We start from the raw sequence: 14,803 nt of genomic DNA, 5'->3' as shown, positions 1-14,803 counted from the left end.
GAGGCGCATCTCAAACAAGCCTTATGTTAACATGGCAGGTAAGGATAGCTGACCACATTAATCCTCAAATATCAGCGGATTTTATCTTTTAAAAACAACAGTGATACAACTACATGTGTATACTACACATACATTTAAATATTATTTGTATAAATAATGTAAATAAATTACTTTATAGTCTACTAATTACCAAAAATCGCAGTTCTGTCTCACTAAATCCGCTATAAACTTCCTGGATCTATTTGAGAGACCCCCACACCTTTGTTGCATGTTACCGGGGGCGGGGTTTATGTACATTTATTCCTATGGTATCCGTAAACGACGATTGAGTGTCGTACAACTCTGACTGAAATTCAGTAGTGTGTGTTCGACTTCATGCGGCGCCGCACAGACCTATCGGCGAGAATAGCCACTTGCAGTCAGGGGCGGAATTGAAAGCGGAGACGTGAAGTCGGACTCTTTCTGCTCCCGGTAGTGATGCTCTCGCGGTGTTTGGATACTCTTATCACAGATGAAGTGAATAACATGCAATATTTGTCAAATGCATGGACGTTTCAGAAATGTTTTCATGAGCAACAGAAACACTTTTTATATACTGCTATAGGCTTTCCTGTAGCTCAAATAGTAGAGCATGGCGCTAGCAACGCCAAGATCATGGGTTCGATTCACAGGGAAAGCAAGAGCTGATAAAATGTAAAAACTGTAACTTGAATGCAATGTAAGTCGCTTTGGATAAAAGTGTCTGCTAAATGCATAAATGTAAATGCTTAATACAGGGCCATCTGTTCAAGAATAAAGTTCAACATAAACATGTACTATTTAAATACCAATAAGCCTTTATCAGTGTTTTTTTTTATTATTAAATGTGACTCATTATAACATTGTGACTATACAGTAAAAAAAGCTTTTACTGTTCTAAAAACAGATTTGTGGGCAGTATTTTTTTTTATTATTATGCAAAAATTATACAAAGGTTTGTACAAGCATATACAACTCACAACAAGTACAAAAACAAATAAACATTCATAAGAATATGTAAAGTGAATTCATGCCAGGGGTAAAATTACAACAATTTAAAGTAAAAAAAAAGCTTCATGGGTCTTTCTTGCTTTTTTGTTCTTAACTCTTTCCCCGCCAGCGTTTTTTTTAAAAGTTGCCAGCCTCCGCCAGCATTTTTGATGATTTTCACCTAAATTTGACGGCCCTCAGAATATTTTCTGCTATGAATATAAGAACATATCATATATCAAAATAAAGAACCAAGTCTCTGCTTTTAAACAAAAAAAAACTATTTTATTCTATCTTCATGTGTTCATGTTTTATCACCATTTGAATGCAGGTGGGTAACATCAAAAATACAACATTTTGGACAAAAAACTGAGGAAAAATGCATTTTTATCAAAGTAGTGCATTTTCATGCAAAATACATTCAGATGTCATATTCTTTCACCTGTAAATAATTATATGAATAATTTAAATTGCATTCAATAAACAGAACAAACAGACACACACACACACAAACATATACATACATATGATTACACACACACACACAGGCTACATACATACATATGCATACATATACTGTACATGCACGCACACACACACACACACACACACACACACACACACACACACACATATAGATAGATAGATAGATAGATAGATAGATAGATAGATAGATAGATAGATAGATAGATAGATAGATCGATAGATAGAGCCCACACACACACACACACACCCCTATTCAGATCGACGGATCGGTTACAACTACAGATGTTTCTGTGTCTGTAAATGCATCTCTCTCACTGACTACATCGTCCGGATCAGATTCAAAATGGTCAAAGCATGATCTACATAGGCTATGATCTATATGTGATCTACATTTTCTCTGATCCTTCCATATATGCCGATCGTCTTCTATTCACACCCTAAAGACCCGGAAGTCCCGTAACTCATTCAGGACATGTGCTAGGGCTTTCCTTACCGTAATACACCTAGAACACGGATTGCCGTAAAAACTCATCAATGGCGGGGAAGCGTTGTCTCTTAATTGACGAGATATCTAGTCAATGGCGTTGAAATAGATAATTTTATCTAATGTAGTAGTACCATTTGTTTAATCTCTTTTTATAAAATGTTCAAAGTTTGGCTTAGCTTCCATTTTTTCACACGATTGTGATATTTTCCTAGTAAATAATAGGCTTGTTTGAGATGCGCCTCGCCTGAAATGTAGCCGAGAGTAGGCGGCTGCAGTGAGGGGAGGAGTGAAATAAGCGCAGGTAAGACGGACAGTTCTGCCCTCTCGAAGTAGAACAAGATCAAAGGCAGATATCGCGTTATTCTCACTCATATGCTGTGCTGCTGATAAACATGATATAATTTCAGTTCTGTTGCTGACAACAAAATATGACAACAATCACATATCTCACAGAGATCGCACTATAGTGTTTGGGAATATTCATGCACAATTTAAATACATAATAGCATGAAATCAGATTTAAAAAATAGAAGAGAACGCAGCATCACGGTTGTCTGAACCATTGAGCATTAAGCTGTGTCGTCAGTCAGGCGTTTCCCATCATGCTTTTGATCAGCGCAGTCGGTGGAGAGCAACTGCTTGACTGCTCAATCCGACACAGCCGCCTCGCCGTCGCGAGAGTTTTTTGGCACACGTCAGCATGACATCAGAGCAAGGCGGACGTAACTCGGACACTTTTCTAACCGGCATGCATCTCGCGGTTATCACCGGTGGTCGGTTCTGCGCAGATTTTGCTCATCTCAAACAAGCCTAGTATTTGTGAGCTGTATTGGAATTGAAGATGTTAGAAACGCACGTCATTGTTGTCATGTGGTGAATTTGGCCAATCGTGAAACAGCTGTGTGGTCATCAGCGCTCCTGCAGTTGCTCTGGAGAAACTGCGCTGGCTGAGTCAGCCGGCTGCTCTCGAAACGCTCTCGCGTTACTTTGATGCCACACGTGACAGTGACGTGGCGTCGGCGCCGGTTCAAGTCGAGACACCCCTCGCAGCAGACTGTAGCGCGGTGACGTCAGGTATCTACGTCACGTATATGTTTACAGAAATGCATCACATAACTGTACGAGTAAATAATAATAATAATGACTATGCACCCATTTGTAAGGAAGGTTGTAAATTAACTAATTTCTCTGCCCAAAGCTGTCACTTCACGTGACAAAAGAATGAACGACTCAAACCTTGGGAGGTGAACTAATCAATTCTCTTTCCGGCTCTGACTGCATAGGTTAGTGTATGAGGCTGTCACGTGATGAACGAACGACTCAAACCCGAAGACTCGAAACAGGTGAACTAATTCCAGTACAGAACCTATAGGATGTTGCGCATGCGCGACTGAACGAATCACTCCCTGAGACGACTCGTTCTTCCCGAGTCACATTAAAGTTCAAGAGCGACCCATCACTAGACGGTAGGTGTTTTCGCGTCGTGCGTGAGGTAACACGTCATAAAAACGCATGCGCATACTGTGCAAAAGGACATGCTTAATTTCAATTTATTTTATTATTATAGTTCTATCGCAATCAGTTTATTCTAGTTACTGCGTCAGCTGAGTAGGCGTGGTTAGAGAGAGTCTCGCGAGTTCAGAGAGATTGAGAGATCAGATGCAGCGCCAGAGAGAAGACGATAACTTGCAATTGTTGTCAGAAATGATAAAAATGAGGTTGACTTGACGCCTTCGCGTTGGGGATGGGACATAAGTATACAGATTGTACACTGACTGAAGTTTTCCACGCGGATGGTCGGCTGATGCTGTGATTTGCTTCGGAGTTCGTTGGTATTACCCGTTGGGTTTTTTTCCGTGTGCGTCATTGACGATTGTAAGTGTTGTTTATTTGTTATTCATCTTAATATTGTGATCTGATATGTTATCAGATGTCTTGACACATTTCTTCAATTATGAAAGAAATGCTGCAACATTTTCGTGTATCTTTGTTTACTTTCTCTCACGTGTTTAGTCATGTGAAGCTATAATGACTCGGTACCTGTTACACGATCGCATTAGAAACTAATTGCACTTTATCTATTTACTCTAGAACCACACACATCTCACGAATTATACAAGAATTGTCAGCACATCACACATCCAGTACATCACTACACAGGCGAGGACATATCTACGGACATCCGCCTGTTCAAGTCTCCGTGTGAAGATTACACCGAGTCCTAACATCTGTCTGCACCTATCCCTCCTTTCAAGTAGACTTTTCCTGGAACTATTGGGACTTATCAGAACTAAGAACTATCTCATTGCAAGATCTAAGTATCTCTGTATCTTTGAATCCTTTCTCTGTATATTATTTCTTTATATTGATTGCTTATTGTTTGCGCAGGCCTCGCGGTTTGTATTTTAATCAATACGGATGTGAATTTATATATGGGCATTTTTCAAGCGTGAGTAATCATTACATTTTCTGTTTGGTGAACAATACATTGAGTGAATTCTAATTCAAAGGCTCTGGCTCTTTACTCCTCTCTTGGTCCCTGGACATTAATTGGGTATCCGGCCTTCTAAGGTGATTTAGTACCGTAACAGCAACCAACGCATTCATACAGTCTCTAATACACATACAGAATACTCTAATAAAATGTAAAAGTATTAAGAACGCTAAGGTGGAAAAAAAATAAAACAATAAAATGTAATACAGCTCATATCCATGATTTTAACCATGTCACATCTCGGGCACCGCCTCCTCGCTAGGACAGCGAGCGGCCACCGCCACTTCGAGAACCTCGAGAAGCCCCGCCCCCTCGGAGAAAAGCTCAGCGGACATCACCGCTCTGGGAGCTTTGTGAGCGGCAACCACCGCCTCAGGAGGATCGTGAGCGGCCACCGCCGCTTCGGTAGCTTTGTGAGCGGGAACCGCCACTTCGGGAGCTCCGCGAGCAGGCGCCGCCGCCTCGGGAAGGCCTGAGATGAGCCCCGCCCCCTCGGAGAAAAGCTCAGCGGACATCACCGCTTCGGGAGCTTTGTGAGCGGGTGCGGGAGCTTTGTAAGTGGGAACCGCCGCTCCCCTCACCGACATCAGCGGAGTGTCCTCCACACTGCGTCTCAGCCCGGGGTGCCCAAAGGAAGACCCCGAGATTCTGGAAGTGGCTGGCACGATCCGAGGAGGTTCTGGAGCAACAGCCCAGACTGGGAGGGGGGCACCCTCCCGCAGCTCCACCTCCTTCAAATAGATGACGTGGTCGGCCATTTCCCAATAGGACCACGTCTCTAGCTCCCCCAGCTCCTCCCGGTTGACAGGCTCATTCAGGCCCGCTAGAAACAGGTGGATGAGGGTGCTCCCTCCAATCCCTAGCTCCAGGCCTGCCTCCAAGAGGTCTTCGGCGTACCGCCCAAAGGGGCGATTGTCTTGTGGGCAGGGATGCGGCCCTCTGGCTGGGGCTTGGTTCCTCTGTCGACCAGGAGCTGGGTACAAGAAAATTCCCATTGCCGCTGAGTCTTCAAGTGGCTCGTTTGTACTGTCACGGGACGGGAGAGACGAAGACTCAAATGCTGGCAAATGGTGTTTCCTTTATTTACAAATTACAAAATAAACCAAAACACAAATGAAACCACCTCGAAGGAGAAAAATCCAGAGCAAACACAAGCACTGAAAACAAGACATACACAGGGCACAAGGCAGACAGATATCACAGGCATTACCTGGCACAAAAGTGAGACAAACGAGCGCCGAACAGAAAACACAGGAAGCCTAAATAGGGAAAGCAATCAGGAAAACAGCTGGGGCAAATTATTCAATAACGAGGTGAGTGGAGTTAGGGGAATTGAATCCGGGAGACAGTGACCTCTGGTGGTGAGAGGGAGAAACGCAGGACCCGGACTCCTGACACTGCCTTTCTTATTTTAATATGTCCTCTGTCATGGTTCTTGTTTATTTATTTATTTTGTATAATTTTGGACATTTTTCTTTTGCTTTGGCAATTCTGCATGTGAAATATTTAAGCCAATAAAGTAGTTTTAAATTCAATTGAATACATACAGTATATTTTCAGTGTCTGCATCCCATTTTATGCATGGTGCCTCTAAAAAAACAAACTGATAACAGTGATCTTTTTAAAATTATTATTTCAAAGAACAAAACAGAAAATATAATTGTATATACAAATATAGATCAAGACTATAGACTACAAGCATGACACATGAGAAAGAAAGAAAAATTGCATCTACTCATTCTGAAATTCACCTCCATCACTGATAAAACAATCAACCGAGCAGTAGCCCTCAAATTCTTTGAATAAATAAAACCCACACAGGACTCCCCTCCTGTCATTCCTGACATACGCAGGTGGGCAGTCTTTAAATACAGTATCTCACTGCACCGTAGGCACTGGGTCTGTGAATACGGCACCCGGCACTCCTGTCTGTATTGTGCAGAAAATGCACTCCAGTTCACGACACCTAATTTACATAAAAGAACAAACAATATTAAATAATTTTAAGGAAAGGCAAAAGAGCCATAAAAGGAAAATATTTTAAATGTATTTTTAAATATTATAGGATGGTGTTAGAAAAAGAGTGTTGTTTGCTTTGTCTGTAAAGTACCTAAGAGATTTAATTTATAATCAGCATTAACCAACTAAATTAAAAAAGTTTGTCAAGTCAAAATTTAGGTTGGCTTGGCTTGAGAAAGCATAGCCTGAAACAATTTGAAAGTTTTACAGTTGAGGGCAATACAGTCTATCAGGGAAAAAAAAAAACAGATAGTTGAGATGAGACAGACAGAAAGATGAGAAGAGAGACAGACACTCAAATACTTTTTACAGTATTCGCTACATGTTAAGGACTTAAAGAACTATCTGTCTAGCCATATGAAGTGAGCCTCTTCTCTGAATTTCGTCTCACTGATAATGTCCCTAAAAAGTCATATGAACATGAAGGTAAATTTAAGAGGTAACACTTTACAATAAGGTGTCATTGGTTAACACTAGTTAATGTATTACATGAACTAACAATGAACAATACATTTGTTACAGAATCTATTAATTTTTGATAATGTTAGTTAATGAAAAAGATGACAAATATGAGAAACATACATACATACATACATACACACACACACATATATATATATGGGTTTTTTGCAATGCATGCAATTCATTACTTTATTAATATAAGTATTTCTGCTCTATTTTAATACATCTTTAAAGGCTAATTTTAGGCGAAATAAGACTTTTAAAGACCAGCACCAGAATCCCTGTCACTTCGAATACTAACACATATCATAAAGCATGTCATAAATGTTTGAAATCGCACACATTTGCAATGACACTCTCTATGATTATGACCAAAGCATCCTTACAATTAAAAGCCAACACAAACGCACATTTTTAAGAAAACAAAAGTAAGTAAATGTTCCGGAATCGCATGTGAGGATCCTTCAGGTGGCGGATCATTTATAGCCTTTTATCACAGCAGCTAGAATAATTAAATTTAGCATTTTGATGGCGGATTTTAATCCAGAAAGGAGTATGTGTTAATGAAACACATGTGAATGAAATTAAATTATATTCCAGTTTTAAATGTGCTTCTGATTACAGATAGCCTGGGATTACACAAAATTTGTATTTTAAAGAAAACCAGTTCGAAGGGAGCATAGTTTGCTTTTTGGGTTAAAAGAATTTCTTAATATGAAATTCGAATGGCATGACAATTAGAGATTAGACTGTACAGAAAATGAAATATACACGCTAATACACACTATACTCATTGTCACACAGCGCTGATTGTTCTGCTTTTTTCCTCAGTTGGTCAGAACAAACGTGGCAGACTTGTTATAAGCGTCCGATCCCGAGTTGGAACCAGCTCGCCGCCAGCGGCTCGCCCTCAAGAGAGGGAATATGGCAAGCCCGCCGCGGCCCGAGTGTAAGGCAAGCCCGCCGCCGGCAGAGAATATGGAGTGCCCGCCAGTGCCTGCGCCACGAAAGCGCTTCCAAGAATCCGCGCTTCCAGAGCGCCCCCTAGAGACTGCGCTGCCAGATCGCCCCCTAGAGTCCGCGCTTCCAGGGATAATTTGCTGGTTCCGACTCGGGATCGGACGCTTATAACAAGTCTGCCACGTTTGTTCTGACCAACTGAGGAAAAAACCCTCCAGTGCCGGCGCCACGAAGGCGCTTCCAAGAATCCGCGCTTCCAGAGCGCCCCCTAGAGACTGCGCTGCCAGAGCGCATCCAAGAGTCCGCGCTTCAAGAGCGCCCCCCAGTGCCTGCGCCACGAAGGCGCCTCCAAGAATCCGCGCTTCCAGAGCGCCTCCAAGAATCCACGCTACCAGAGCGCCCCCAGTGCCTGCGCCACGAAGGCGCTTCCAAGAATCGCGCTTCCAGAGCGCCCCTAGAGACTGCGCTGCCAGAGCGCATCCAAGAGTCCGCGCTTCAAGAGCGCCCCCCAGTGCCTGCGCCACGAAGGCGCCTCCAAGAATCCGCGCTTCCAGAGCGCCTCCAAGAATCCGCGCTACCAGAGCGCCCCCCAGTGCCTGCGCCACGAAGGCTCCTCCAAGAATCCGCGCTTCCAGAGTGCCCCCCAGTGCCTGCGCCACGAAGGCGCCCCCAAGAGCCCGCGCTGCCCGAGCGCCGCCAAGAACCCGCTACCCCTGATCGTCTGCCCAGCAGCACCGTGAATTTCCCCAAGAAAATTTTGGGGGGGGTAGTAGGGCTCCGGCCATAGAGACCGAGGTGGGGGCAGGGGCCGAGGTCTCGGAGGCAGTCCCGCCAAGGCCTCCAGAGTCCCCAGTCCCACCAAGGCCTCCAGAGTGCCCACCCTCCCTTCCCGTTGGATGTTTTACGGCGCGGGACTCGCCTATGGGGAGGGGGGAGTAATGTCAGACTGTGTCTCCGTGTCCAGTGTTTTTCCCCTCCTCTTGTGACCTTATATGGAAGTTCCTGTCCTAGTTTGTCATTATGAGTTTATTAATCCCCAGCCCGTGTGTTTAATTATCTAATCTCCCGGTGTACTTAAGTCCTGTGTTCCCTCTCCTCAGTGTTCGGTCTTGTTGATGTCAATGTGGTTGTTAATAGTGTGTTTCCTGAGTTTATCATTAAAGATCCAGTTATTTGTATTTTCCTCGTCTCCTCGCTCCCTGCTCCAACAACACAAGCGTGACAGCTACCATCCTTTATAACTAAGAGTAACAAAGACAAAATGTTGTACGTTAAATGTTACATTTATAATATGTATAGTTGATTGCTAAATTTAGGGGCTATGTGTGCTATATACACACAGATTTACAAGACGTGAATTCAATTATTTATCCCGAAAGAAATAAATGTGAAAAGAGTGCCTGGTGAAGAGGGAGAAAAATTGAGTATATTTTATAGTTATATATACAATGCTCATTTTGTGAAAGAAACACTTCTTCAAATTATATTTTAAATGATCATTAGGCCTATTGCCTATAGGCTAATTTTCCTTCAAATTATAGCTAAATTGTTTGCAATGATTCATTTAAAATCTAGATTAAATCAAGGTTTATCTAATAATTCTGTTGCACCAAACTTTAAATCTTTAAAAATAAGCAGGTTTACATTTTAACCCATCATTTTGATCCTGGATTTAAGTAATATTTAAGATTAACTTTAATCCTGTTGCACCATAATTTTAAACTCAGATTTAAATCTCGATTATGGATTAATTTTAAATTTAATGGAGGTTTAAATAAAATAAAATGCACATGCAATTAAAATATGTAACTGACTGAACAAAAACAGTGGAGATCTGACAAAAAAAAAAAAGGTCTCAGAGAAAGATGTTTATTGCAAATAAAAATTCAAATTAAAGCACATCAAGTTGGCAGAGTGCGAGGGTTGTGGCGGGATGCGGATCCGTCACTCATGGTGCACCTCAGTGTCGGACAAACAAAAGAAGTGAGGAATATGTTTAGCATTTCACAGCAGCGGTCACGGTGATGATAAGGCGAGCACCAGTGATTGCGGCAGCACCTCTCATTTCTCAAGTCCAAGTCAAGTCTCGAGTCATTGCTGTCAAAGTCGAGTCTCAAGTCTTCTTTAATTATGTCGAGTTGCAAGTCATCAAATTTTGGACTCGAGTCCGAGTCAAGTCTCGAGTCATTTGACTTTAGTCCACGCCCCTGAGATTATGTAATAAAATCATATTTTTTAATTCTCTTATGATATGTGACCCTGGACCACAAAACCAGTCTTAAGTCGCTGGGGTATATTTGTTTCAAAATAACCAAAAATACATTGTATGGGTCAAAATTATCAATTTTTCTTTTATACCAAATATCATTTGGATATTAAGTAAAGGTCATGTTTCATGAAGGTATTTTGTAAATTTCCTACTGTAAATATATCAAAACTTAATTTTTGACTAGTAATATGCATTGCTAAGAACTTCATTTGGACAACTTTAAAGGCGATTTTCTCAATATTTAGATTTTTTTTGCACCCTCAGATTCCAGATTTTCAAATAGTTGTATCTTGGGCCAAATATTGTCCTATCCTAACAAACCACACATCAATGGAAAGCTTATCTATTCACCTTTATACAAATAGTGTATAAATCTCAATTCCGAAAAATTTACCCTTATGACTGGTTTTAGTGATCCACAGTCACATATAGTTGTTTAGTTCATCCAGAATACATCAAGAAACTTTTTTCATTTATTACATGCCATAATTATTATTTTCTGTTTTTAATAGCAGATGTATTTTTACCTGGGTTAACTTTGTGCTTTTTCAAAACCAAAAAGAAAGCTATTCTAATATCTTTAGTTTTCATTCCAAAAATGACTGGATTGACAGTCGGAAGGACTGTGTAAATCATTAAACCACAAATTTTCTGTGCATTGGAAGAGATGCTGGGGATCCGATATGACATTATAGCAATGGTTGTCACTATTTCAAAGAGGAAAAATGTAGCAATCTGGGCTATACATGTATTTAGGGCCTTAACTTTTGAATCAGCATGTGTTTGTTTTATACATGTAATGAGAATCTGTGTATAAGAGAACAGCTGGATAGAGATACTGCTCATCTGCATAAAGGCTGTTATAAATAAACCATAAATGTTGTTTACAGTCAAATCCCCTCCACATGAAAGCAAAAGCAAAGATGGGTTGTCACAGTACACGTTGATAATAAAAGACTTGCATTTGACCATTCTAGACTGAAGCGAAAACAGCACTAGTATTAAGACAAAGTCAAGGCCCCATGCCAGCACTATAATTCCACATATTTTGCAAGGAGTCATGATAGAATTATATCTGAGTGGGTTGCATATTGCAATGTACCGGTCTACCGACATGGCTGCCAGTAGAAAAGGTATTGAACCTGCATACAAATGTAGCAAAAAAGCCTGAAGAACACACGTAGGGTAATACACATCATTTGTTTCTGTTAAAATGTCCACAAGCAGTCTGGGCAGACCGACTGTGATTCCGATTAAATCAGTTAGAGGAAGGCTGAACAGGATGTAGAACATCGGCTTGTGAAGGCTTCTCTGAGTTATTATCAGTCCAAGAATGATTCCATTACTGACCACAGAGAACACGTAGATCAGAGCTCCAGCCAAGAACGCAGGATATATTGCTTTGGGATGGATATCAAATTTTGCAATTTTAAGATTAAATGTGAAAGTGGAATTTGAAAGGTTTCCAGCCATTAAAAACCTTGATGGAAAACAAAAATGAATACATTTTCACCATAGAGAATTTTACATAGTGGTCATGTAACAAGATTTGTAAATCTGACTGCATGCTTAACCATGCAGTTTAAGTCACAATAAGTCTTACCTTAGTTCACTTACTGTTGCAAGTTGTATGACCTGAATACACTAGCTATGCACCACCGTAGGCTATGGTACATCGTCACCTTTTATGCAGAAAAAAACAGCCGTGGGACTTGAAGTCATAGTTCAGTTTGTGGCCTCAGATGATGTAATGTCTAAAATAGACATGAGATGTTCACTGCATTTTAACACTATTTCAGCTGAATGTTAGAATAGTGGAGCTTATTTGAAAATGTTCTTTAAAAAAATCCTTTAAACAGTCATGAAATACTAGAACACATTTCTTGATATGCACTGTTAGACATTTCAAAGGGTTTTTACAGTAGCAAACTGTTCTGTTTTACAGTAAATTACTGTAAAAAAAAAATCCAGTTCATCAGAATAATACTGTAATTCAATCATTTTAATATAGATTTCATTAGATTAGATTTTTTTATATAGAATTTAATTTTTACTCTACATAGGTACTACTGGCATTCAATTAAAACAGACACAATAATTACAAAATGTCAAATTCTTTATTTAAAATATTGCATGTGTAACACTTAAAAATACAGTCTTCCAACACTGGAACAGTGCATCTTCACCATTTCTCCTGTCTTAGGATGTTTTGCAGTGCATTATGTTGCATCCTCTGGATGTATCCTCACAAAGAATCTTTAGGCAACAGAAACATAATGGCAAAAAAAGACATGCAGCCAAAGAATACATAGCCATCTGCAAAACCCAGGTGCTGCTCCAAATCGTGGCCACCATCTTTGATCACCATCCGCTTTGTTAGTGACAGAAATGTAGAAGTAGACAAGGCACATTTTTAAAAGGCAAACCCCATACAGAATACACAAACCTCTCAAAACTATAGTTGTTCTCTTACCATGAATTATCAGTCTCAGGTTGGCTGGCCTTCTCATGTCTTTCTTAATGCTTAATTACAAATACAAAAAATGCAGTAAATCTTAAATTCCATTAAAAGCTATAACAAACTAATTCTAAAACTACAAAGGCAGCTAGCCATAAAACTTGTTTAACTTAGCTAACATGCAATTTTATTTTCTCAATAGGCTACTGGCCAACATTACACTGTAAAAATGCAACTGCACATTTTCTAGTTTACAAAACCTTTTGAGTCTCTTATACTAAAAAATGCTATTTTCTTGAAACTACATAAAAACCCTTGTCAGACCAACAAAATTACCCCAAATGTTGTCCCAACTAGTGAAACACAGTTGTCTGAACAAAGAATTTCATATTGCTGAAATGTTAAGGCTTTGTGAGTTCCCAGCATGCATGCGCAGCATGAATAAATTATGTAGTTACTGTTATAGGATTATTGTTTTGCTGTTTGCTGATTTCATTTAAACTTTTTTGTTGTTGTTTAATCATTATTGTTAGTTATTTGTTGTACTGTGATGTAAAGGCCTCATCTTTTTAACATTTATTGATTGCCACCGTTCTTGAGGTTAGTGTCTAGTTCTGAGGCCTAGAGTATGTTCAACCTCTTTTGTTTGTTTTCTGGATATCTTAATCTTGTAAATTGGCTTACAAACAAAAACAATATTGTTTACTATCATCAGAATATAATTTGAGACACATTGGAAAAGCCTTACAAGTCTTTTTAACTAACAAAACTGTGTTAGCTGAACAAAAAAGAGACATGTGACTTTACTCAGTGACTTGGGTTGAGTGAACAACTTGGTCCAAAGTTGAGTAAACTCAAAAAAGCTGTGCTGCAAGTTGCCTTGAAATTTTAAGTTAAGTCAACTTTTCATTTTTTACAATGTAACTACTAACACCTGAGCAAAATGTCACATTAGTTAACCTAATGTTAATATAAGATAAGCGTTGCTCGTTAAAAATCATTTTAATTCGGTAACTTAATTCAGTAAGATGACAAAAGTCGTTTGAAATGACAGTGCAGTTTACCATAGTAAAGTTAACCGCCATGTTGATGAGTAAATGTTACTAACGTTAGGTTAAACTGGTGTGCAAAAATCTGACACAAACAGACAAATGTACATATATTTTTACCTTGCTTGCTGGTCTTGTTCTCTCATAAGGTGCATCAACACCAGTGTTAATTTTGCCAGGCATTTTTGATTTAGTCTTAGTCTTTATCTTGAGACGAAAATGGTTAGTAGTCTTAGTCACATTTTAGTCATTTGAGTCTTTCATAGTTTTAGTCTGGTTTTAGTCAACGAAAAGTCATGGCATTTTTGTCAACTTTTAGTCAAACTGCAGTTACCAGCAATTAAGCTTATGAGAAATTTGAATCAAGGATTGAATTTGGAAAAACTGGAATAAAATTTCATTTTTTGGTAGAGATACAAATTAAACTGTATTTTTCAGATACAGTAGGTTTACTTAACATGTATACACAGTACCGCCGCTCCCTATACGCAGAGAACGCAGTTTGCGTAGGGCACCAACTCCCTGGGGGGGCACCATCCCAGTTGCTCAAAAAAAAAAAAAAAACGTGACGCGCCATTCCTGCATCCGCGCCCGCTCGCACCTCATGTTTGCGGCTGAAAGAAAATGATCATAATTGATTAGCAACTATGCCCGTGAAAAGACAGCAATCCGGCACTGAGGAAAGAAAAAGAAAAAAGATGAAAACTAAGCCCGTGTGTCACTTTCAGGTAGGCTACATTCATAATCCAGGGAAACTTTTTTGGGTGTTGAGGTTAATGACGTGTTTTAATGTCGGTAATGATTTCACCAACGCATCTAATATTCTTTCCGAGTTTCCATGTTCCCTTATGAAAGTTAGCCATGGTTTTAACACGAATAAAACCAAAAAACATGGTTCTTGTAGGCATGGTCACTGCAAATTAACCATGGTTTTGTTACTTCAAATAATAATATACAAAGAAGTATTAAGATAATATTTTTTTTGTGGTTATAAAAACAAACTAATCCAGCAAAAGCCTTTAAAATTACTTAAAATGCATTACATAAAAACAATGAGGCAACCCTGCTAAAAAAAACAATAGAACTATCACAGAAAATTCTAATACCATCA

General features: G+C 39.7%; 1 protein-coding gene across 1 annotated transcript; it reads right to left on the bottom strand.

Moving 5' to 3' along the window:
- Window positions 1-10,677: 10,677 nt before the first annotated feature.
- Window positions 10,678-11,658, bottom strand: or71at1 (odorant receptor, family 71, subfamily AT, member 1). The gene has a single exon (XM_058745381.1). The coding sequence runs from the start codon at window positions 11,656-11,658 to the stop codon at window positions 10,678-10,680; it is 981 nt and encodes a 326-aa protein (XP_058601364.1).
- Window positions 11,659-14,803: the final 3,145 nt, after the last annotated feature.

The sequence above is a fragment of the Onychostoma macrolepis genome, chromosome 15 (genome assembly GCF_012432095.1).
Source record: "Onychostoma macrolepis isolate SWU-2019 chromosome 15, ASM1243209v1, whole genome shotgun sequence".
Taxonomy (NCBI): Eukaryota; Metazoa; Chordata; class Actinopteri; order Cypriniformes; family Cyprinidae; genus Onychostoma; species Onychostoma macrolepis.
This window is presented reverse-complemented; position numbering and strand designations above follow the sequence as displayed.